This window comes from Grosmannia clavigera (genome assembly GCF_000143105.1).
Source record: "Grosmannia clavigera kw1407 unplaced genomic scaffold GCSC_173, whole genome shotgun sequence".
NCBI lineage: Eukaryota > Fungi > Ascomycota > Sordariomycetes > Ophiostomatales > Ophiostomataceae > Leptographium > Leptographium clavigerum.
In genome coordinates this window covers 259,876-284,022 of record NW_014040765.1, presented here as the reverse complement: position 1 = coordinate 284,022, position 24,147 = coordinate 259,876, and the positions used below count along the sequence as shown (strand labels likewise).

The 24,147-nt window shown below is 57.4% G+C and overlaps 7 protein-coding genes across 7 annotated transcripts; 2 read left to right on the top strand and 5 right to left on the bottom strand.

The window, feature by feature from the left end:
- Positions 1-823: 823 nt before the first annotated feature.
- On the top strand, positions 824-2,614 carry CMQ_7096 (amino acid permease; the record flags this gene model as incomplete). The annotated part of the gene is made up of 3 exons (XM_014314101.1): positions 824-969; positions 1,019-2,355; positions 2,415-2,614. 3 exons carry the CDS (start codon positions 824-826, stop codon positions 2,612-2,614), a joined length of 1,683 nt encoding a protein of 560 aa, XP_014169576.1.
- Positions 2,615-4,806: 2,192 nt separating this feature from the next.
- On the bottom strand, positions 4,807-6,825 carry CMQ_7516 (uncharacterized protein; the record flags this gene model as incomplete). The annotated part of the gene is made up of 2 exons (XM_014314521.1): positions 4,807-5,145; positions 6,610-6,825. The coding sequence occupies 2 exons, from the start codon at positions 6,823-6,825 to the stop codon at positions 4,807-4,809; spliced, it is 555 nt and encodes a 184-aa protein (XP_014169996.1).
- A 1,952-nt stretch (positions 6,826-8,777) lies between these two features.
- Positions 8,778-11,842, top strand: CMQ_7183 (kinesin family protein; the record flags this gene model as incomplete). The annotated part of the gene is made up of 3 exons (XM_014314188.1): positions 8,778-9,122; positions 9,207-10,466; positions 10,529-11,842. 3 exons carry the CDS (start codon positions 8,778-8,780, stop codon positions 11,840-11,842), a joined length of 2,919 nt encoding a protein of 972 aa, XP_014169663.1.
- Positions 11,843-12,869: 1,027 nt separating this feature from the next.
- CMQ_7347 (alpha beta hydrolase fold family) lies at positions 12,870-15,735 on the bottom strand (the record flags this gene model as incomplete). Its single annotated transcript, XM_014314352.1, has 2 exons — positions 12,870-13,906; positions 13,962-15,735. The coding sequence occupies 2 exons, from the start codon at positions 15,733-15,735 to the stop codon at positions 12,870-12,872; spliced, it is 2,811 nt and encodes a 936-aa protein (XP_014169827.1).
- A 2,862-nt stretch (positions 15,736-18,597) lies between these two features.
- Positions 18,598-19,839, bottom strand: CMQ_7643 (uncharacterized protein; the record flags this gene model as incomplete). The annotated part of the gene is made up of 1 exon (XM_014314648.1): positions 18,598-19,839. The coding sequence occupies one exon, from the start codon at positions 19,837-19,839 to the stop codon at positions 18,598-18,600; it is 1,242 nt and encodes a 413-aa protein (XP_014170123.1).
- Positions 19,840-20,615: 776 nt separating this feature from the next.
- On the bottom strand, positions 20,616-22,100 carry CMQ_7568 (O-glycosyl hydrolase; the record flags this gene model as incomplete). Its single annotated transcript, XM_014314573.1, has 1 exon — positions 20,616-22,100. One exon carries the CDS (start codon positions 22,098-22,100, stop codon positions 20,616-20,618), a length of 1,485 nt encoding a protein of 494 aa, XP_014170048.1.
- Positions 22,101-22,708: 608 nt separating this feature from the next.
- CMQ_7111 (uncharacterized protein) lies at positions 22,709-23,908 on the bottom strand (the record flags this gene model as incomplete). Its single annotated transcript, XM_014314116.1, has 1 exon — positions 22,709-23,908. The coding sequence occupies one exon, from the start codon at positions 23,906-23,908 to the stop codon at positions 22,709-22,711; it is 1,200 nt and encodes a 399-aa protein (XP_014169591.1).
- Positions 23,909-24,147: the final 239 nt, after the last annotated feature.

The following is a 24,147-nucleotide window of genomic DNA, read 5'->3' as shown; positions in this document are numbered from 1 at the left end:
ATTGTGAGAGCTGTCGTACTCCGTACTCGCGGTCACTAATAAGCTCCAGCTCCCTATTCTCGACCCACTAATGGCCGCCCCGTTTACCTGCCAAGAGAGCGCCTAAGACACTCTATATAACAGGGGCCTTCGCTCTAGCCCCTCTTTTCAATATTCCGACAATACTACTCCGTACCGTGTTATGTATGGATATCTTCACATAATTTTTCTGTTGCCTTTCTGTTCTCAGCCGCGCCGCATATGCGACACGCCAAGCACAACTGGTTCATCTGTAGCGCCTCTCGGGAGACGAGCTGATCCTCTGGAACGCACATTGTGGCTGTGGCCTTGTGACACCGTTGCCGTCCACAGACGTCTCTGTTGTTTTTCTCCTTCCTTTTTCGGCAACGGTGAAGTCGCCGCTCTTTTGCAACTTCGCTTTTCCTTCTAGAAAGCTAGGCGATGAGGGCCATCCTTGGCGGTTCCAACCACGCTGGCTCGCATAGACGCGGCTTGGCTGTTCGTAATCTAGGGGATGTTGGATGTTGCTCTTTCGTTGCGTCTGTGACCTGCACTCCCAATGATCACCCCTCCCTTGCCTCCTTCCCTCTACCGTTGTCGTACACACCCGGAAGGAACGTCCCAGTCTATTTAATCTTCCCTGTGCGTCCACTCTGCTCTCTTCGTCCTCCAGTTCGCTCACGTCAGCGCTCTTGGTCATCGTACCTTTATTTCTTTCCCGCACACTGTCCTGACGTCGTAATCGCCCGTCTTTTTTCTTTCTGTATGAACAGTCTCTTTCCTGTCTTCTCCGCTCTTCCCAGGGTCCAGCATCATCGCCAACATGACGGAGAAACGAGACATCGAGGCGTCCACGCCGCCAGCCTACGAAGTCCCCAGCAACGAGCTGGAAAAGGACAGGACCACGGAGGGTGTTGAGTCCCTGGGAGGTGTCGGCCAGGGTGAGGAGTTTGGCTATGTGGCGCGCGGGTGAGTAGAATCTGTTCTGTCGGCATTCGGGCTTTGCTGACATCTCCAGCCTCAAGTCCCGTCACATCCAATTCATCGCTCTTGGTGGCACTATTGGCACCGGCCTCTTCCTCGGCATCGGCTCTGCTTTTACGCGCGCCGGTCCCCTCTCTGTCGTGCTTGGCTACTCCTTCACCGGCATCGCCGTCTACGCCATGATGCAGTGCCTCGGCGAGATGGCCACCTGGCTGCCGCTGCCTGGTGCCATTCCTCAGTTCTGCGCACGCTACGTCGATGAGGCCCTCGGCTTTGCCGTCGGCTGGAACAACTGGTACTCGGCATCCATCACTATCTGCGCTGAAGTCTCGGCTGCCTCTGTCGTGATCGGCTACTGGCCTGGAGCTGAACACGTCAACGTCGCCGCCTGGATCAGCCTCATCCTCGTCCTCGTTCTGCTGCTCAACATCTTTGCCGTCGCCATCTACGGCGAGGCCGAGTTTATCTTCGCCTCCATCAAGATCATCACCATCGTCGGCCTTCTCATCATGGCCTTTATCGTCATGCTCGGCGGAAATCCCCACCACCAGCGCGTCGGCTTCTACTACTGGCAGCACCCCGGTGCCATGAAGGAGTACGACGGCAAGGGTGACACCGGCCGCTTCCTCGGTCTCTTCTCCACCCTCGTCAATGCCGCCTTCTCCTACGGAGGCGTCGAGGTCGTCGCCGTCGCTGCCGGTGAGGCCGAAAACCCCCGCAAGAACATCCCCAAGGCCGTCCAGCGGGTCTTCTGGCGCATCCTCTTTTTTTACGTCCTCGGCTCCCTCGCCATCAGCGTCCTCGTCGCCTCCAACGACCCCCGCCTGCTGTCTGCCCAGGCCACCGGTGCCGCTGGTGCTGCTGCCTCGCCGTGGGTCATCGGAATCCAGAACGCTGGCATCAAGGTCCTGCCGTCCATCATCAATGCCGTCATCCTCACTTCCGCTTCCTCCTCGGCTAACGCCTTCCTCTACACCGGCTCGCGTTATCTCTACGCCCTGGCCCAGAACCACCAGGCCCCCAAGATCTTCCTGACCTGCTCGCGTCGTGGCGTGCCCTACTATGCTGTCGGTGCCACCGCCATCATCGGCCTGCTGACCTACCTCTCTGTCGGTCACGGTGGCGCCGCTCAGGCATTCAACTGGTTCCAGAACCTGACCACCGTCGCCGGCTTGTTTACCTGGTGCTCCATCTGCGTCTGCTACATCCGCTTCTACGCCGCGCTCCAGGCCCAGGGCGTTGACCGCAACACCCTCGTCTTCAAGAGCCCCTTCCAGCCATACCTGGCCTGGGGAGCGCTCATCTACTTTTCCGTCATCATCTTCTTTAGCGGCTTCAACGTCTTTGTTCATGGCAACTGGGACACTAGCGGTAAGCTTCACCTTTCACATGATTCAAGTGCATTTACGTCCGGTCACTGACAACATTAGACTTTGTTGCTGCCTACATCGGCATCCCCATCTTCTTCGGCCTGTATCTCTTCTGGAAGATCGTCAAGCACACTCCGTGCAAGACGCCCATGCAGGCTGACTTGTTCACCGGCAAAGCTGCGCTGGATGCTGAGGATGAACACTGGCCGGAGCAGATTCCCCGCAACTGGGTGGAGAGAGTGTGGTTCTGGATTGCGTAGGCGAATCCGGTGCAGTATTGCATTACCATATGTAGGACCGCTGGTCTCTTGTCTAAGCTTCTAATTATTTCTACTCCGTATACCCAAGTCTTTTGTAAACCAGCACTTTTATCGTCCTTAGGAAAGATTTATTGCCAAGATCTGCTCACAGAACGCTTAGATGTTAGAGAATGAGTGCTGCAGAACTGCGTCATTGGTCTCGGGTGCCTAGTCATCACTGTCCAATGCTGACACGGTGCAACAGAACTGCTCGTTTATAATGGCACATGAAACAGGATGTGACGGGATCACACATCTGTCATACAGTGCAAAGAGAGAGGGCCGTACTCCGTAAGACCGACGTGGGATGCTGCACAACTCACACCAGCAACCGACTGGCTGTGGTGTTCTCGGGAGCCGGTGCTATGATGCTGTCGCTGATGCATCCTGCCTTGTCCCTGCCGTTCCGTCAGCTGCTCGTCGGATGAGAAGAGGCCACCGGGATCGGGAGTCAGTCCATCCAATATGACGCGCGCGTCGCTCGCAAGCAACTTGGCACGTTCTTGTTGGCTCCTTGTCTGCCGTCGCTCTGCCTTTGTCTAGTATCGCGAATGCTACAGACAGAGCACTCTCTAGTCTCAGTCTGCTACTTATCTTCAGACTGGCACAACAAGGCCAAGCAAGGGACAACAGTCAGCTTCGGTTCAGAGTACTGGGTTTCATGTTTCGTACTTTTAAAGCATCCAACTAACCATTCGGTTTCAATCCGGGGGGTTTTCCTTGGCTGCTGACCAAAGCCAATTTCAGCCGTCTTCCGCAACAGGATAGATCCATATGCAAGCCACGTCACAACTCTTTCCGACCAGAGAGTGTGACGAGCACCGCATTTACCAGTAAGATAGGTTACATAGTAGGAGACCTGCAGCTTCTCCGTCCGGCTAAACCTACGCACCTCCAACTTGGCCACTAGTGATTCTCGTTTAGCTTCGCAAAAATTGCGTACCGCCCATGTTGTAGAATAAACGAAAAAAAAAAAACCACTAAAAGCCCACCCATCCATCATATAGCTAAAAATGGGGAGTATAGTGCGAAAAAGAAAAGGCAAAAAATTGTGGCTTATTTTTGACTTGTCTTGGGACCACCGTGAATCGAACACGGGTCTCCTCGGCCACAACGAGGTATTCTAGCCACTAAACTATGGCCCCGTTTCTCGAAGAGTCGTCATTGAATGGAGGAATCAGTGAGCCGGACCATTATATAGCTCGCACACAAAGTGGAGCCTAACGTAAAAATGCCGACGTTTTTTTTGCAAAAGAAAGAAAGTGTCAATAGATCTTTCTTTACACAACAAGGCCAGTTGCAGTTTCAGCAGGTCATATACTAAGCTTTCATTTTCTGTTAAAACACTAAATCAAACAATACACGAGATCAACGATCTCGGCCCCTTGTCGCTAAGACGGAATATATCTGGCAATCATATCAGACTTATCCGCAAATGTCCCGTTTCCCCGTCCCTTTCTCGCCGTACAAGAGCATAGATGCACGCCATCCCAAGACTGTATTCAGGGCCCCGTTCGGTGAGGAAATCTGCCATGAGTAATAAAGCACGTGTCCCCTATGGACGAATGATACAATCGTGTTGCCAGCGCCGTTCTATCCTTTGTTTATCCTGCCTTGTCTCGATTTCCCGTATAATCCAACGCCAGCCGCATGGGTCCTAAGCGCGAATCCGGTTCGCGGTCAATGACAAAGGCAAAGAGGGAGAGAGAAACCCACGAGATGCAGAAGAGAAAGCGGAAAGAAAAGGGATGGCCTGAGCACACTGACAGAGGAAATGAACAAATGAAAAAGCGACAAAAGAAAGGGAAAAAGCATTGGAGATGCAGGGCTCCAAGGCCCCGTGCCAGAAGCGGGTGGACGATACCACCGGCAACGGCCATCTTCCTGTGGGTTGGTCTAAGCCACCGATGTTTCCACAAGTCCTGCCGTTCGGCCACGATTTGTGTCCGCCGTCCGTTTTTTTCTATCCAAGACAGAAGAGAAATCAAGCAACCAGCATGTCTTCATGGGGATCTATCATGAAAGTGTCATTATGCGATGCGAAAGCAGTGTGGGCAGCCACGGGCCAGTGCCGTGAGCGATTCGAGTCGAAGTGAGGAGTGTTTGGAGAGTGGGAAGTCGGCTAGAGAAGCCAAGGTTGGTGAGCCGAGCCATCACAGCATGAGGTCCTTAACCTCGGAGATGCTGCGCTGCCGCTTGTGATCGGCGGCGCTGCCTTCGGCCGGCGGGCCCGAGGCCTTGCGCTTCTGCACGGCCGCGCCCAGCGGACTGCGGATGTACTCGTCATGGCGGAGGCTAATGCTATGGCGCTTGCGGCGGCGTGGCGGCGTGATGGGCGTGGCCACGGCCTCGAGGCTGCCGTTCTTGATGCCGCGCAGCGTGCCCATGATGTAGGGCCCCGAGAAGGCGAGCGACTCGGCCGTGGCCTTGTTGCTGTAGATGAGCTGCTGGTCGATCTGGTTCCGCCGGAAGGCGCCCACAGCATCGGCGTTCTTGTCAAAGTGCGCCAGCAGCGGCGGCATCGCAATGTCGTCCTCGTCGTTGTCCTCGTCGCCGTCCTCGTTGTCCGACGAGATGCCGACGGTAAAGGACTCGCGCCGTGATGGTGTCGCCACCGGCGTCGTCCCGTCATCGCCCTCGTCGTTGGTCCCGCTGACAGCGCCGTTGCCGTTCTCGTCCGTCTCCGACGGCAGCACTGTCTTTTCGTCAAACAGGTCCGTCTTGTCGCCGGCGCCGACGTCCGAGAGCGAGCGCTCAAACTGGATAAAGTCCTCCAGCCGCAAATTAAACTCGCCGTCGTCTTCCAGCAGGTCGCCCGAATAGTCGCTTTCGTCGGCCATGAACGCATCCGAGCTAATGCCCGGAAAAAAAGCCTCGACCGGCCCGACATTCTGCGAGTGCACATAGTCGCCAAAGGTGTGCGACGAAAACATGGCGCCCATCATGACCGACGCCGAGTTGGTGATGAGCGGCGACGGCGACGACTGCACCAGGTCTTCGTGTGGCGGTGGTGGCAGAAGGTCCAGGGCGCCCGCGAACGGCTCTGCCACCGCATTGTACGGGCGCGGCTTTTCCGGCGTGAAGATGACCATCTTGCCGGTGACCGGGTGCATCACCGCCACCGGCTTCGAGTTCTTGGCGTCCAGAATAAACCGGCCCACACGAGGTTGGCCGCGACGATGGCGAACCGACACGTCCGATACCGACTCGGAGCTGGACGAGTCGCCGTCGGCCGAGTGGAGCCGCCGCGGCGCTTTTCGCCGGACCGGAAGCTCTTCGAGCTCCTCTTCTTCGGTCGTGTCGCCGTCGGTTTCGTAGCCGGTCATGTCCTCCTGGCTCTCTTCCTCTTCTTCCTCTGCCACGGGCGGCAGTGGAGTGGAGGGCACCGACGTTGCAAACGCGAAGTTGTGGCTGTTGGCGGCAGACGGTGTGGCCGGCTCGTCGTCGGAGAAGGGAATGTTGGATGCAGACCCTCCGCCGTGGCCACCGTGCCCATATGCAGAGGAATAGTCCCAGAAGGACGAGCTGACGGTGGAGTCGGACTCGTCTTCGATCTCGCGCCGGAAGGCAGGATCAAGAGAGTTTTGCTCGACAAAGATGTCGGGAAAGAACTCGGCCGCAATGTCTGACAGCTCGGTTGTTGTGGAATCGCTGTCACTGTCGGGAACACCAGTGAAGCGAACCTGACGCTTGGGGAGAGATGTGTGGGCGTTGTTCGCCTCGGATTCTGTTGCTATGCCGTTCCAGCTGGCATTGTCGTCTGCATCTTCTCCGTTACCGTCCCCGTCGTCCTCATTCTCGTCAGACTCCTCTCCGTCGTTGTCGTCGTCGTCGTCATCATCCTCCTCTTCATCATCGTTCTCGTCCTCGTCTTCGTCTTCATCTTTTCCGCCTTCGTCCTCCTTGTCGGCGTCTTCGTCTTCGCTCTGGCTCTGGCTTTTGGACCGAGGAGAGACCCGCCCGTGGCGGCTCTTGACTACATCCTTGATAATGTACTTCTCCTCGGTCGCGTCCACCCCATCCTCGTCGTCGTCGTCTGATTCGCTCGCTTCATCGAGAACGGAGTAGCCACCATCAGACGAAAGGTCGAGCGAGGAGGAAGACGAGGTGGAGTCCCGCCGGCTCTTGCGGTGTGAGGGCGCCGGAGCCTTGCGCCGAATGGCTCGAGACATGATGCAACTGAAAATTATTTTTCTGTGGGCTTGCTCTGAAAAGGAGGTCCAGTGAGGGTTTGCCGCACAACTCAGCGGCCAAAAAAAATCACAGAATTTAAATGGGGTAGCTGCCGAAATCAAACAGCAGGGTTTAGCCGGTGATTCCGGTATATGGCTCTATATGATCCTCTTGGGGTGGTAGGACCGTGAGAAATATATGGCGGCACTTGAAAACCGTCTGGTAGAGGTGGGCAGAGGTGGGCTCCAGGCGGGGGGGGGGAGGGGTGCAGGAACTCGGAAAAGAGGTAGGTAGGGGAGAAAAGAGGGGGCAGAGAATCTAGTATGATGGGCGGAATATAGCAAGATGGGTCAGGGAGGTGTTGTGGTGTTTGAATTCAGTTTCGTTGTGTTCAGAGTCGGGGCATATGTCGCGGGAGAAGAGGTCTGTCCGTCCAGGGCGAGTGCGGTGCTCGAGTGGGTGGAGGGCGGGCCAGGACAGCAGCAAAGCCTGGAATTGGGAAAGCTATTGTCGAGAGTGGTGAATTGGCAAAGATTATTGGCTTGGGACTGGTCGTTGAGGCTGCTGGACTGCAGGATACCGTCCGAGACGGCATCCCGCAGTGGGCGTTTACAGCTCAGCGACGGCCGTGTACATCTTGGGAAATTCTCGACAAAAGGTTTCGGTGTGGGATTCTGGGGCTCTGAGGGCGTAGGTTGGCTTCGCTGTCTTTCCGGTACGTACGGTGCTGGTTGTCTGGCGAGGAACCGAGAAGAGGGTGTACGAAGCCAGAGAGGAAATGGCGGGAAGATATTTTTCATACATGGGCCCACTTTTCTGCTCTACCTTTTTTTTTTTTTTTTTGCTGCCGGTTGGCACTAATGCCACACTAACACGTCTTCTTTCGTCAGCGAGTTACAGCACGACTCCCTGCTCTATAGTGTGCAGAGAGTAAGCTACGACGACTGCTTATTACACAGGACAGCGCCAGCGGCCCGGCCATTGGCTGCTGTCTGTAAACGGTTCCTCTGCCGTCGACAAGACTCAGGCTGGTGCATTGGCGCATTTGTCCATCTCAGTTCCTAAGGTTCACCGCTACTCTCGTCTCTGGCATCCTCTCCGGCTGTCTTCCCGGCCATTGCAGCATCGGGACAGGGTCCGGCCGCTTGTCCTAGCCCTCCTACCCTGTCCGAGCTTGCTGCAAGCACTGCCAGAAATGGCTCCATGGTGCCATCTAGATGGCATGCAGAACAGGACAACAGCTTCGCTTGTCAGCGGGGGCAGAGAGGGGGGGAGGGGGAGGGACACGACACACGGCCAGAGCGGATACTCGACAGCACGATACGAAGAACCCAGCATCAACCCATACTGTGTCAATTTCTATCAGGCTTTAGCCACATGCCACTAGTCTTTAGTCCCAGTACCGACCAACATGTCGATTCCGGACCATTTGCGCCTGCCTCGTTTGCTGCCTGTTTGCACAGAAGCATGAGGCGACAATCGTTTGTGTTTGCAGCCTTGACTCATCACAGCGGCTGCTGTGACTCATGTTGCGTGCCACATCGAGAGGTACCTGTGCGGACTGGCCCCGACTTCGTGATCTCCCGATTGCGGGGTTCCTTGATGTAAGATACGTGATGGTGGCTCCGCTCCGTAATTCAAAAAAAAAAAAATTCTGGAAGGGGAAAAAGACGGGTCGGTCTCTTATCTTATCTGGCGCACCTTCCGTTGCCTGGTCAGCAGCCTATTCACGTTTGGCTGCTGTAAATACCGTTGCTAGAAATTCATTGTCCTCGCTTGGTTGGTTGTGCTCGTATCTTGCAATGCCACCGTTCTTCCGTCACGATCAGGTGTTGTAGACCAGACATTTCCTTCCTTTCTTCTTGCTGCAAACCCCTCTTGCTCGCATCCATTCTTTCAGGCTCATTTTCTCGAGCGCTCTTCTCTCGTTTCCTCAATCCCATTGCCCGCCATGGACGCGACCTCGTCCAAGTCTCACAACCTCTTTCAGGTCTTCCTGCGGCTGCGTCCTCCCCAGGTGGGTGCGACGACGGCTGACCGGTTTCTCGATGTCGAGCCGCCCGCAACAGACGCCGCTTCCTCCTCGCCGACGCACATCCGCCTCAACCCGCCCAACGACCGGCGACGCGCGATCGAGAAATTCGGGTTCACGCGCGTGTTTGAGGAGGACTCCACCCAGCTGGACGTTTTTCACTGCACGGGTGTCGTACCGCTCGTCGAGGGCGTGCTGGCACCGCACGGCGGCGACGGCACCGACGCACTGCTGGCCACATTAGGTGTCACTGGCTCCGGCAAGGTGAGAAGATAAAACCAGATGAGACAGAACAAGACAAGACGAAGGAACACAGCTCTGACCCGGTCGTTCTCGTCCTCCTCACAGTCCCACACTATCCTTGGCTCTCGCTCGCAGCGCGGTCTCACACAACTCTCGCTCGACGTTGTCTTTCGCTCTATCGGCGAGAACATTGTCGATTGCGCGGCTTCTCCGTTGCTGGAGACGTCAATCCATGCATCGGACGCATCAGAAGCGACCATCTTTAACGCCCCGGCCTTCCTAGACTCTGTGTACGGTGACAACACAGGGTCTTCTCGTCCCAGCTCACGGGCCTCAACACCAATGCTTGTACGGCCTCTTTTCTTTTCGTCTGACATACCCACTTCGCCCTCATATCCAGAACACGGCTGCCATAAAAACGACAGCGGCAACAACAGAATCAGCAGCCTCAGTGGGCTGCCGATGCCCGGAAAGTTCCCAGTCAGTCCCAGTGGGCAGCAACAAAAACTGCACAGCAGACTGGACAGTGTCCGGATCGTGCGTCGGGAGGACTATGTGGTGGTGCCCGAGGAGACGGAGGACGCTCTTCTCCTCGAGCTCCGGATGCGACAGAGTAGTCGCCGTACCGTGGTCGCTCCCAAGACGCCGTCCAGAAGCAACATACCGCGGCCGTTCATGGCCACCACGGCGTCGGCACAACAGAGAAGCACAAGCAATGCTAAACCATCATCTTCTTTACAGGGCGATCACTCGCATTCCGTGAACAGTAACGCGTCGACTGGATCGGCCCGCCGTCTCCTGCTGCACCGGCCATCGGCCTTCCCGCAGCAGCCCGACGTCAGCGCCATTAACGTCAGCAGCGATCCGGCAGCGCAATATGTGGTGCTGATGTCGATGTACGAGGTATACAACGACCGCATCTTCGACCTGCTGACACCCGCAACTAAGGCTGCTGGCAGCAAAGAATACCGGCGGCGGCCGCTGCTATTCAAGAGCACCGAGCTGTCGCCGGACCGCAAGGTGGTGGCTGGGCTGCGGAAGATTGTGTGCAGCACCCTGCAGCAGGCTCTGATGGTGTTGGAGGCCGGTCTGCATGAACGGCGTGTGGCGGGTACGGGCAGCAACAGCGTCAGCTCGCGCAGCCACGGCTTCGTCTGTGTCGAGGTGAAGAAACGCACCATCGGCAACGCAAACGCACCATGGAGCGGCAGCACGCTGACAGTGGTCGACCTGGCCGGCAGTGAGCGGGCGCGCGATGCCAAGACCGCTGGAGCAACACTTGCCGAGGCCGGGAAGATCAATGAGAGTCTGATGTATCTGGGACAGTGTCTGCAGATGCAGAGCGACGCTGGCAATTCCAGCAAGGTGAGTAAAGCGGCTGCGAAAAGACCAAGGAGAGATCAAGCCAAACCTGCTGACATAAGCAGCCAAATGTAGTTCCGTTCCGGCAGTGCAAGCTGACAGAGCTGCTCTTTTCGAACTCGTTCCCGTCGGCGACGCAGCCGTCGACGCGGAGAAACCCGCAAAGGGGAGTGATGGTCGTGACGGCCGACCCTCACGGCGACTACAACGCAACGTCACAGATCCTGCGGTACAGCGCGCTGGCTCGCGAGATCACTGTGCCGCGCATTCCGTCCATAACACAGACAATCGTCTCCAACGGCAGCGCTGGGCCCCAGACAGCAGCAGCAGCAGCAGCAGTGGCCAGCCAGGACCCGCGGTCTTACTCTCCGGCGATGCCGACGCCTCCGAGCAGCCACATGCTGAACCATCAGAACCATCAGAACCCCCAGAATTCTCCGAATATTCAGATCCACAGCAACCAGCAGCGACAAGGATTCGCACCGGGCACTGGGCCCCGAACGGGGACGCGGGCGTTCTCGCCAATGGGCGGTCCGGCTGTGGCCATGTCGGATGAGCGGGTGACAATGGAGATTGCGGCGCTGGAAATTGCGCGCATGGCCGAGGAGATGGACTACCTGCGAGCGCTGCTGGAACAGGAGACGGCGGGACGATTGGAAGCGGACGCGCACCTGCTGTCGGCGAAAGACCGGATGCTGGAGCTGGAGCAGGAGGTCCGCGAAGACTGCGCAATCGAATATGAGCAGCGGCTGGCACTGGAGATGGCACGCTGGAAGGCGAGCCTGGAGGCAGAGAAGGAGCGCAACGAGGCGCACTGGGACCGCAAGGTCGAGGTGATGGAGCGGCTGGCGAGTGCAGCCGATGAAGGTGGCGGCTGTGACCACGACGACAAGGAGAACGTGCTGGTCGAGAACCTGGAGCAGGAGAATGAGCGGCTGCGGCGTGAGCTTCTGGTGATGCGGCGTGAGCTGACGGCCCGGTCGCCCAGCAAGCGGCATCCGCTGCGAGAGCGCGACGACCTGCCGATAAGCATGACCACAACCACGACCACCAACTCCAGCAGCTCGTCTGCCACAGCCGCCGCCGTCTCGCTGTCCACCACGCCCACCGGCACGCCCTCGGGCACGCCTACCGGCACACCCTCGGCTGCTGATGAGCTCGGCCTGCGGCGCCGTATGGAGCAGCTGCGCGTCGTCGACGACGGTGACCACCGTTTCGACCCCCGGCTCGACCGAGGCCGCAACGACCGCCACAACGATGCGTCGTCGGTGCGCTCGACCAAAGTCGCGGCTGTAACCCGCAACGGCAGCCCCAAGAAGACTCGCAAAATGTCCCCACGCAAGTGGGACGTGGCCCTGGACGAAGACGATCTGTTTTGACGATCTCGGGCCATTCGAACAGTGGGCTATTCTTGAATCTTTTTGTGTTTTATGATTTTCTGGCTATTTTGGGGTAACGATTTGTTGCTTTTTTGCTCGTACAAGGGGTCGATTTTCTTGTTTTATCGACATCTCGTACATGTCTTGGTTCTTGGTTCTAGGGGGGATACCCGGCAACGGCCTGATGATATTGGAACTCTGTGTTCGGCTTTGTATACTGTATACTATTACATGCGGAATTCGTTTGCTTTTGCGTGGTTTTACATGCTGTCTGAGGATGCGCATCTACTCGTACCTGCCTCGTTTGCTCGCCCATGCCGTAACGATCGCGGCGCGCCTTCCCGTCCATACGAGTGCATCATAGCCGTACTTGAACCATAGCGGTCGTCATTGCCAATTCTGGTCGAGAATGAATGGCCCCTCGTGCTTTGTACCAAAGACAAGGTAAACAGGCGGGAGCCCCCAAAGCCTTGCCTTTCTGGTTGTTTGTAATTATACCCTGTAAGGATACAAGTACTCCCTAGAAATCTGCCTATACTCCGTACCATGCTTGCAATGGCGTAATTCACGCCACGTTTATTGTGTTATTTATTATTATGGTCTATTTGTCGGTCTCTATCAAAAATGCCCTTGGACAGCTTGCTTGATCGTCTTCGCTACCTGTTGTCTTTGACCTGTGCAGCGTACGAGTGTTATCTAAGAGAAAATCAAGGGCGACTCCTCCTCTTTTCATACTGAGCTACTAATGCATACTTCCTCCTCCCTCAGACAACCTCCCCCTAAAAGCAGATCCCACATCGTACATGGTATAAAAGACAAAAGAAAAAGGTAAGGCACTAAAGATGGATACGGTATTAAAAAGAAAGAGAAAAGGAGATTAAAGAAATTGCATGGGGATCGACAGCAAAGAAAAAGGGGAATCCATACATAGTTATACGACATGTCGTCAGCTCATGTGTCCAGCCGTGATGATACCAAGATCATATCCAACAAAGGAAAGGTGTTCCGGTCTGTCGCTCTCCCTCTCTCAGTGAGCCATGCCGACAGTCCCACGGCGGCCACGCTCATCACGCGTACCCTCGCGCCTGTGACCAGACGCTCCGGTCAGACGTCCCCAATCTTCCCACTCTTTCGCAATCTCCATCAACACTCCGCCCATGACTGATGCACTGGCCATCAGCCCATGCTCCTCGCCCTCCAGCACCCGCACTTCGCAGCGGCGCATTGTCTTGCCCAGCCACCGCACATTTTCCACCGGCACACGGGCATCACGGGATCCGTGGTGGATAATCACGGGCCGGGTGATGTCTACATAGCGGAAGCCAATCGTGTGCCGCCGTTCGAGGCACACCAGCAGGTCTACCGCCGGGTTGGCCCCCGTTGTAGCGAGCTCCCAGATGGCGTGTGTCAGACGGGTGTCGTAGACCGCCTGCCGCTCCCGTTCGGCGATCGCGCTGGCTGCTGCTGCTATCACGGCCGACTCGCGCGACATGTGTCCGACGGCCGATGGGCCTCTCCTGTGGCCAGACGGATCTGAGGCCGCAGCCATGCCTGCCGTCGAGTTGGATCGCGTTCCGCGGGGCCGGATACGGTCCATATCCTCTAAGCCGGCCTGGTCTTTGTGCGCATGCGTCTGGCCTGCAACGTTTTCCTTGTTGTCCGTTGGTAGCGGATGGTTCTTGTGCGCATCCTTCTCCCTTTCTTTCGCAAGGTTGGCATTCGACTTCCGCTTCCGCTTTGGCGTCTTTGGCAGGCTTGACGTGATCGAGCTGCTCGTCGCACTCATAAAGCTAGAGTTGGCCGCCTTCAAGATAGGGGTCGGAAGCGCCCGCAGAATCCGCTGCGATGTGGGGATTGCATTTGTCGGAGGCAGGGGCGTTTGCGCAGAGGCTCCAAAGACGGACATTTGCGACGGAGGAATCCACGGCGCCAGTAAATGAATACGCCCTCGAATGTGCTGGGGCATGCGCAGCGCCGTTGCCAGCGCGTAAATGGCTCCAGCCGAGTGGGCGAGTATGGAGAACTTTGTGATCTTCAGGGCCTGGCAAATCGCATACACGTCATCTGCAATATTCGTCAGCCTAAATTCGCACGAGACGCGAAACATGGAGCCACATACCTGGCCAGCCCAACGGAGTGGCAGTGCCGTCCGCATACGGCTCGCTGTCTCCAATACCCGGCCGATCAGGGGTGATTAGACGTAGCTTTAACGTCAAGGCTAGCTCGTCATAAAACGCAGTAATGTACCGTGTCAGCCCCATACCAACGCAGCAGAACACAGCCGACCCGTCGCTGTCTCCCACCTCCGAAAAGGAGATTATGCGACCAGTCTGCGGATGCCGGATCTTCTGCGACAAGCGCGGCGAGCACAGGTAAGCCCCAACGGCATCGTCGACGCTGTCTGCGCTACCAGGACGTTCATACGCGACATGCGTATCCTCGATAGATGGTCTGTCCTTTTTCGAACTGTCTGCCGCAGCCCCCTTGTCGTCGATTCGGGGGCTCAGCGGGCCCGAAAGGCGCTTCAGCTTGCTATTTCGCTTCGTCTTGCCCTCGCTAGGATCAAGCATGTTTGAGCCGTAACGATGGCGTCCTTGCGAAACGGCAGGAAAAGGCGCACCATCTTCAGGATCATCCTCCCTCGCATAATTAATGTCGCTATACTGCCTAGAGGACCCCGTCAGGGAGAATGATCTCGGTTCGGGCTCACGGTCACTCGGTCTGCTCTGTCGGCTGGGTTGCACCGCCGGCTCTTCACCACCCATCGGCATGGGAGACATTCTGCCTCTTGCAGGCTGGGTGCTCCTCCTTGCGAGGCCGGGCTGGTTGTAGCCGTCACTCGACCCGTACATGTGATGCTCGTCGGTTTCTTGGATTATGTCGGTTGTTGAAGGCTCGTTCTTGTGTCTTGAAGAGCGTCGCGAGGATCTCTTCCCGTTCGAACTCGTCTTGCGGAGGCTAGAGTCACGAATAGGGATGACATGAGTACTCGGCGCCCCCCCGTTGTCTACAGACCCTCGCGGATCTGCCAGGCGGGGCGAGTCGAGGTGCAAATCGTGGTGCGACTCTTCACTAATGGGCTCTTCGGCCAAGAATGCGTCAGTCCGCGGGGAAATGGCACCAGAAGAGCTCAACCGGTCGGTCCCGACAGCTCCTATGCTGATCCGTTTCTTCTCCGCGTCTTTTTCGCGCAGGCGCTCTTTGCTGCTCATGTACATCAAGCCTTTCTGAGACCGTGCTGTTTTCTTTCCCCAACTGTCGTGGGAGGATCTTCTCCTCAGCTCAGGTATGGGCGACACGGCCCCGCGCTCGACCGACAGATTACCAATGCTCTGGGTGTCAGCATCGCGTGATGCTACCGAGCCTTTGGAGGACGGTCGGGAGGATGTGCGGCCCGACAGCAGGGACTTGAGCCCGCCAGAAGACGACGTCTCACGCACCGGAGATTTGGGTGCTGTGAGAGGCGAGAAGCCGCTGGGCGGTTTCGCAGTTCGGATGACAGGTGGGCTGGCGGCAAGCTCGTCCAGAGAAACGTTCCTGTCCGGCATGCTTGCCATCGCGGTATTCGAATAGGCGCCGTAGTCCACGCCGAACGAGCCACTATCGGGCGAGAGTAGGCCTACGCTGGAGAAAGAGAGTGGTTGCAAAGAATTATGAGACACGTCGTGCTGGGCGTTGGTAGGCTTCGAGATAACGCAGAGACTTGTTATAAGTGAGGAGATGACCTCGGGAGATGCTGAGGAAATCGCAGTTTCATAGGATGACGGCAGCCCGCGACTGTAGGCAGAAGAAGGCGATGCAATATCTTGTACGTTGTGTATGGCCTTGCGCCGAGAGTGCTGATGTGCTTGTCGCGGGATAGGGGGGCTGTTTGGGCCAAAGGAGTCGTCCATGTCAGGCTGCTGCTATGGTCTATGTGTATCGAGCTGCTAACCGAGCTGAATGCAGTTGGTCCGTTCAGGGAAAGGTACGAGAGGGAGCACAGTAACCACTGGGGCCGGCACAAACTGGCACGGACGTCCAGCGGCAAACCGAGGTGTTTAGACGCGATGAAGTGGCTGTCGACTGTGTTTTAAAGATACACAAGCGTTGCGTACCATCTACGAGATGTGGAGTTGCTGGTGTATCGGACGCCGCTAGGAAACCAGTGTATGGAGGAGTGCGAGCGTGTGTACTGTTCGGCTTGGCAGAACCAGCCGAAAGGAGGGTTCGGATAGCAGTGTTGTTCGGCAAGCGTAGACTGGCGAAGGGAGATCGCAAAGCAGCGTATGAGCCTAAAAGTCGACATGCAAATGATCAGTCCGTGCAAGGCGAGAGAAGGTCCGAAAGGGATGCAGGAAACCTTCCGAAAAACTCGAACTCGCAGTAGATAGGCGAGACGCGTCGCCTATCGATTGCTGCAGGTGAAGGGGTCAAGTTCGGGCTGGTGGTAAATAGGAGTGGAGGAGATTTCCAGAGACAAGAATGGGGGGAAAGCGAAAAAGGGCGAGATGGCGCTGTAAGATTGTTGTCTTGGGGGCTTCAGTGGGCGAGAGATAAAGTGGGCGGCGCCGCCTTGCCGATCCCTGTACTCCGTTCCGTACGGCAGACAAGACGATAGAGCATGCGTCAAAGGATTGCGACCACGAGATCTGGAACAAATGCATAGTGAGGGTGTTCTTGTCTCTGCTGCCAGGGCGGCCTGTCTTGTGCTCTTCGGACTTTCTGGGGGCCAAGACTAGGCGCAAGTTGTTAGTGCTGTTTTCTCAAAGCTGATTTGCGAATGGCCAACCCCTGAAATCCCGTCTCTTCGACTGCCCAAATGCACGATTCCCTGTTCCGCCCCTCTTCGTCAGGACGACCACAATTCCCGTTGTAGTTAGCAAGGGGCGAAAATGCGCGTTTCCTGCCTTTCGGCACCCACTCCTATCCTGCACGGAGCCCAGAATGTGGAGGAGAATTGAAAAGTTAATACCCAAATTCAACGGTCAGCTTGACCCATGCAGACACGAGTACTCCGTATCAGGGTGTTTGGCATGGCATGCAGCTGCTGCCTTCACTCAGAGCCGAATCCGCTTTCCTGACACTCTGGGAACGACAAGTATCAGCAGGGCAAGTCCCCGACAACGTTAATTGCCACTAAGCTGCTATCGGGCCAGGGCCGTTTTATCACAGCAGTTCGGCCGTTAGCTCGTGGGTCCTTTTGTTCGCAGCTAAGATACTACGACGTACGGAGTATATACCCGTTCCAGGCCAGCCGTTGATGGGCAGAGAAGAGCACAGCAGAAACAAGCACGCGGTGGTGTTTCCAAAGTGTCTCGGCGTCACAAAGCAGGATACAAAGTATCACACCAGCTTTCGTCGAATCAGATGGCGGTTCCTGGTTGCAGCTGCCAACGTGCGTAGTGGAGGGTGGCCGGCTGCTGCTACTGGCTGGAATATCAGAATGTGACGACGCAGGGATTTATGCTAGCAGCTGCAGCTTGCATGAAGCGCGTCGTAGAGTTGACAAAAGAGATTCAGCCAGGAGGGCGTAAGTCGAGAATGGCTCAGCAGAACGGTAAACCCTTGCTAAGGAAAGAACCGCAGGCAGAGAAGGAGAAGAGCGGCTCATATGACGCTGATGAAGGAAGGCGCGAAGGAACGAAAGGCAAGGAGCTAGTCATAAGACAAAGTGTACTCCGTACTCTGTACTTGCCTTGTTAAGCATGGGCCACCCCAGCTGCTGGTATCTTGCGTAGCATTGATCCTAGTAGTGGTAATAAGGTGCCGCTAATTTTGCCCGAAAGGGCTATTTGTTTCTCATCGCATGACCTCAACGTGTGGCTACTTCGTAGTTGCGATAACAACAGCCGCGTCAGATTGTCTCTCGGAGGATTAATCTCGTACTACTCCGTATGTGCCTTTTTCCGATCTTGGGGATATATGTGTTTCAACTCTTATTTGCAAAGGCCCACGCCTGGCAAACCCCTTTCCTTTCCCAGCACAGACAAGGCTACCAAGTATTACAACAAGGAGAAGCTCTCATGTGAGCTTTCAGGGCCAGAGCGGCACAGAACACTCGGACACCGCTGAGAAACATTGCACGCTCTGTTTCGGTCGAGAACGGTAATTTGCACGTGAGGTGATATCGCGCTGGCGCTTGGATCCTGTCGTTCCATCCATTGCTTCCAGCGTTCTGGTATGGTCCAGAGTGGGTTGCGATGTATCGTACTTTTGCACATTCCAGGCCCACTTGCAGCTTCAACGGATTGTCCTCGCACTGCATACTACTCTTTTCCCCCGCGGCTGCCGTTTGCTCCCGGTCTAGAGATGCAGCCAAGGCGACAGATACTCGAGCGTGTAGACGAAGCCGAGGTGACGTTTTGTCTGTCTATGCAAACGAGTCTCGCATGCCATGTAAGAATTGATACGCAGAATGAATTACACAAGGGCACTCCACTTGTCCCGCACTGCATGACCGTGTTCGTTCTCCATCACAACCAGAATCTCCGGCGGGACGGGCAACATCTGTGCTCTGAAAGAAATTTCGCTGATACTGCTCGGTCTATTTATGCGTCTAGATATGTACATCCTACATACTCGGTAGGCTTGAGTGGAAATTAACATTAAATGCATAGCTAGATAGAAAGCTAGGTGAAGCTGTATGTGTGGGTATCATGAAGCGGAAACCCGGCCGCCCTCCTCTGTCCGCAGACTGTTGCTTTTTCGCTCTTGTGGATGTTTGTGGATGTCTCGTCTGCCCAAGGGCAGATGCCAAAGACCCCACAGCTCGCTCAGTTCCTGCTCAGCGCCACGCCCACACCTACGCCCACGCCCACGATGACGACCAGCATGACGGTCAGCATCACGCCCACGACGACCTGGTACGACTTGCTGCGGGGATGGTGGAGACTGCCAATGTCCTCGGCAGCGGCGCTGCTGCCTGGGAGGCCGAGGTGGCTGCGGCCGGACTTTTCGATGCCCAGCGCGGCCGCACCGGGTGGAATGCGGCCGGGCATACGGCCCTCGCGCATGCCCGGCGGCACATAGCGGCCGTTGACAAACTCAAAGTCGGCCGTGGTCCGGTGGTCGTCCCGGTCGCTCAGGGCGATGCTGATGCTGGTCTTGGCCGTGTTGCGCTTGGCTCCTGGGCCCTGTTCGTCTGCTGCAGCGGCGGCTGCTGGTGGCACTGGTGGCGCTGACCCTATTCGCCCTGTCGGCCCAATCGTTCCTGTCGTTCCGAACACCCCTGATTCTTGCTGCTTGCTCTTTCTACTAGACCAAGATGGCACGTAGGAGGTCCGCTTGTCCAAGTCGCCTCCGTCGTCTTCATCGTAGAAGTCGTCGTCGTCGTCGTAATCGCGTGGTGGCGGCGTGCTTTCGCGATAAAACGTGAACGCAGACGGATTCGTGGTCGTGCTGACGGTGCCCATGGTGCGGATGGTGGCCGTCTCGGGATTGGTCGTGGTAAAGCTGGTGGCGTCATCGGACCAGTACACCGACGGCGGGCCCGAAGCGCTCTCGTGTACGATGCGACGGTTGTGGTTCTCGGGATGCTGCTGCTGGACATGCTGCTGGTAGGTGCTCACGTCCGGCAGCAGGCCGCTGCTGGCGAGACTGCTATGGGCCTGGCGGACATGGCTGGGATAGCCGTACTCGGGGTAGATGGCCTGTGGTGACGGCTGCAGAGGAGACGGCAGGGCCGACCACTGGGACAGCTGGGAGTACCGCAGCGGCGGAGGTGGTGGTGACAGCGGAAAATAGATCTCCTCGTCGTCGTCGGGGACGGTCGGCATAAAGACGATCGTGGACGTCTGCCGACTCCGTCTCGTCGACGACGGCTGTGATGTGCGGCGTGGTGGTAACAGCTGCGGCTGCTGTTGTTGTTGTGTCTGCTGTTGTCTTCGCAGGTAGAGTGGCGTAAGTGTCGGCAGCGACAGATGTTGCTGCCGCTCAATCGAAGTTTCTAGAGCATCGCCTGGCAGGCTGCTTCTGCTTCTGCTGCTGCTGGGGCTGTATGTCGTTTCCATTTCCATGATGGCCGTTGCTTCGGTTCCGTCTCGTTCCAGCACTGGTCAACAGTGTTGATGTATTCATAAATAATGAAGGTTTCGTAGTTCTCGAAAAAGCATGCAATCGTTTTGAGCCCCCCTTATTCGCGTGTCTCCCCTGATAATTAAACCCCTATATTCCGTGGAATTGAGGCAGAGATGATGAAAAGCCCATCTGCCGGAGGAGCTGTTGCTGTTCAGCCCGCTGGTGAAGGGACGACCGTGATAGATCTCGGTTAGATGGTACATAGTACTCCGTAGAAATCACGCATTACGCAGAAGCCCCTCTCGCTTACTCGAATTGCGTTCCGGAGGGTGGTCACGGTCCCCCCCTTCCGTCATTTCCCCCCCCATGACGTTCCATCATGGCAGCAGGCCCAAGAGCGAAGCCCCTGTCCATCCAATCTCCTAAAGTGGGATGGGGCCCCAGTTTTCGTATTCTTCACCCGCTTTGACCTCATGGCTGCGGACCACGTAGCAGAACGGGCAAGGTGTCAGGATCACTAGTCTATTTTTGCCGTGCCAGGGGAGTCGTGGATGTGAGTCTGTACGGAGTACGGAGTTCGACGCTGTGACGAGTCGATCGTACGGCCGTAATATAATGACGGTTATGTTGGATCCCCGGCTATGTCTTTAAGCGTACAAATGCTTATATAAGCGACCATGCAATTGTACTGCAACTAAACCATCAACTGAAAACTCGCTAGTATTACTCCGTAAACGGGATCTCTTCTAGAAATCCTCCGTACTCTTCCCAACCCCTATCCTGACAACACCCACGTCACCACGCTGTTTGCCGGCACCAACCCTGTCCACTCGTTGCCGCTGCTCGCCATCGCCACCGTCACCGCGATGCTGTTGCCAAATGTGTTCTTGATCACGACTGTTCGGCTGCCGTCCGGATTGAGTGAGGCCACGCTCTCGATGCCAGCCCCGCTGCCGTACGTGTAGCTGCCGGTGCCGGTCAGCACGACGGCACCGGCCGGCATGAAGCGGCTGAACTGGCCCATCAGGTAGTAGGCTGGCTGCAGCTCGTAGCTGCCGGTGTCAGTGTCGACGGTGACGAGGCCGGCGCACGTCGAGCAGGCGGCGCTGCTGTTAAGATGCGGCCCGTCCTTCTGGTCGGCCGCCAAGGTCCAGGCGACCACGCCTGCGGCCCAGTTCTGCAGCGGCCCCATGGTGAAGTCGACGGGCCAGCTCCAGGCGCCAGTCGTGGGCGTGTAGCACTCGGTCATGTACTGGCGCGCATCCGGATGAGCTTCGTGAAAGGTCGACAGCACGGTCCAGTCGAGCTGGCTGGCATAGCAGTGCCAGGCCACGGCGGTCACCATGGCCTCGACGGTCGTGTTGGCCACGGCTGCCAGCACGGTCTCGGGGTAGGCCGGCTCGTCCGTGTTGTGGTCGTAGGCCCAGATCTCGGTGTTGCCGAGCCCGGCCGCCTGCAGGGCCGGGCCCAGATGGTCGCGGATCAGCACGCCGGCATCGTCGGCCGGGACGTACAGCGTCGGCATACCAGCGCGGCTGTTGAGCGGCTCGTTCTGGATCGTCAGCGCGCCCACCCGCACGCCAGCTGCTTTGTACGCCTGCAGGTAGCGAACAAAGTACTGCGCCCAGCCGTGCCGCACGCTCGTGCTGTTCATGTCCAGCCGGTTGTCGTCTGTGCTGCCGGAGCCGCCGATCAGCTGTCCGTCCGTCTGCGTCCAGGCCGGCGGTGCCCACGGCGATCCCAGCAGCTCGATGTCTGACTGCCGCGCCTGCATCCGCGCCAGCAGCTGCGCCATGGCCGTGCCGCGGTCGCCCAGATGGAAGCCCGACAGCTGCGCATCCGACCGATTGTCGTTGTCATCGTACGTGTAGGCCGGGTCGGCCGACAAATCCGATGACGCGATCGTGTGGCGGAATAGACGGAAACCCACGGCTGCGTCGCTGGCCCGCGTCGTCAGCAGCTCTGACAGTAGCGTGTCCAGCATGCTGTCGTTCAACGCGCCAAACACGGCCACCGTGGCGTCTGTGACGGCTGCACCGAACCCCGTGATGCGCTGCTTGTAGCCTGAGCTGGTGTCGTCCACCGAGAGCGACCAGGTCGAGTCGGCGCCAAACTGCTCGCTCGTGTCGTTCAGCACCGGCACCGTCAGCGCCGACAGCTTGTACTGGCCGTCCTCGGACGTGCAGAACGCCTCCGGAAGGCTGGCTGCCACAGTGCCCGCGAGCACTGCCAAAGCAGTGAGAGAAGACGGCATGGACATGTTGAAGTCGATCGTGGCAATGTAGACAGACAGAGACGAGAGCGGGGTCTTGGCCAGAACAGGAGCTTGTACGAGGAGGTTGACGGTAATTTATACTCGCCAGTATGAACAGTAGCCCATGATAACCTTCCACAATGTCTGCTCGTGCAATGGTTTCACCTCTTGAGCGAGAGGCTCTTCATTTGCCGAATGATCCTGCAGGATCACAGACATACAACATAGCCGCACTGCTCGAGACCATTTTTATCGAAAAGCGGGACCAGGTCGTTTTTTGTCAGGGATCTGCTTCCTGCCTTCCTGCGCCCCGTTGTTAAGACATGATCGAAGCAAGGTTGAAGCCGGAGTTGAGTCAGTAACCCGCAACATTCATCACGTCAAGTCCAAATAGATCCACAAATCCACTTATCAACACACGGTAGGCACGACTACAGCGCAAGACGTTCCTTCCTCGAATGGAGCACACTCACAATGCAAATTAGGTAAACAGATTGGGAAATATACCAATACATAAACCCATGCAACAATTACACGCTGTATGTCAGTTCAGTAAACCATCCCTTCTCGCCGTTCTATCCGTGGCGCCTCCATCTGTCGTCCCGTTTCACCTCTCAGCGTTCAGTCTTGCGTTTCCATCTCGCTACGGTCCCGGAGACAGTCTTTTCGCAGCAATACTTGCGCGCCATATCGGCCATGGCCCCAAACTCGGCCGGTGGCGGAAACCGGTTCTGTCGCGGTGCGTCGTGTTCATAGGAGACGATGCCGGTGTTGGCATCGCGCCACGCCAGCACACGTCCGCCGAACCGCAGATCCTCCAGGTGCCGCTGCAGGCCCTCTTTCGTGTATCGGGTCAGCGGGTCGGCCCAGCCACGGTAACCGGTTTTGCGGTCGGTGTGCACGCAGGCAAGGCAGCCATATCCGCAATTGAGCGGTGGTGGCGACGGTGGCGGTCCCGACGGCTGTCTGCTGCCCACGGCCCCGGGGTCTTCCCAGTACGGTCCCGGGATCACGGCCGCATATCGGATGGGCGCCGGCTGTGCCGCAAGGGTGGGAGCATGCGTCGTCGACTCTGTGTCGGCGCTGCTGCGAGCCCGACTCGGGTCATAGAGCTCGGTCGACTGCTCTGCGCTGGACAGCACGCCGTATCGACCCGGCGGCACGCAGATGCTGGTGGGCCGGCTGCCGGTCTGAGCAGCGAGAGCAGTGAAGACGTCGTCGTCCGGGCGCGGAGACGACGTGGCCGAGGCCGAGACCGACCGAATTGCTGGCAGGTACGCGGGACAGCCACGGAAGCAGGCGTAGCACACGCGTTCGGGCGCGAGCAGATAGATGCAGTCGCCCAACGAGAAGGAGTGGGAATCGCCCTCCCGTCCATTTGGCCGCGCCCTTCGACAGCAGGCACACTCCCGGGCCAAGAGGCAGGCGGCCAGGGCCGACAGCGAGACGGGGGCGCCGGATGGACCGGGCGCTAGCAGCACGACGGCAGCCAGGGCGCGCGGGAAGGCGGCCACGACGGCAAAGTCGCGCAGACCGTCGACAATGGTGGCCGTAGCCCGGTTGGCATTGCGCAGGGCAACCAGGGCGCAGGGGTCGACCTCGGCCACGTCGGCGGCGATCTGGTGCAGCAGCTCCAGCGGCAAGACGGCGAGCCGGCCGAGATCCCAGGACGACGGCAGGGCCTCACCATCGAGCAGGACGTCGTCGTTGTTCAGCGGACAGGCAGCGCGGTCGTCGCCCAGGAAGAAGCCCGGCCGGGGAACTCGCGTGGCCACAGCCTCCCAGGAGGCAACGGGGGTCTTGCAGACAGCCATGGTGAGTTGTTGGGTGCAGATGAACAAAGGCCGGAGCTTGGCTTCAGGCAGAGCAGCATCTTGCTGGGGTTGTCCTTATATCAACTGGGACCTACGAGTGCAGAACCAGAAGAAGCCAAGACTCTGGCCATACATGACGAGCGAGTCCTCTCGCACAGAATCGACACGACGAGCCTGTTGACCCTGTTCAGAGCCGCAGCCCGGCCCAACAAAGCCAAGAAGAAGCGGCCATATGATCA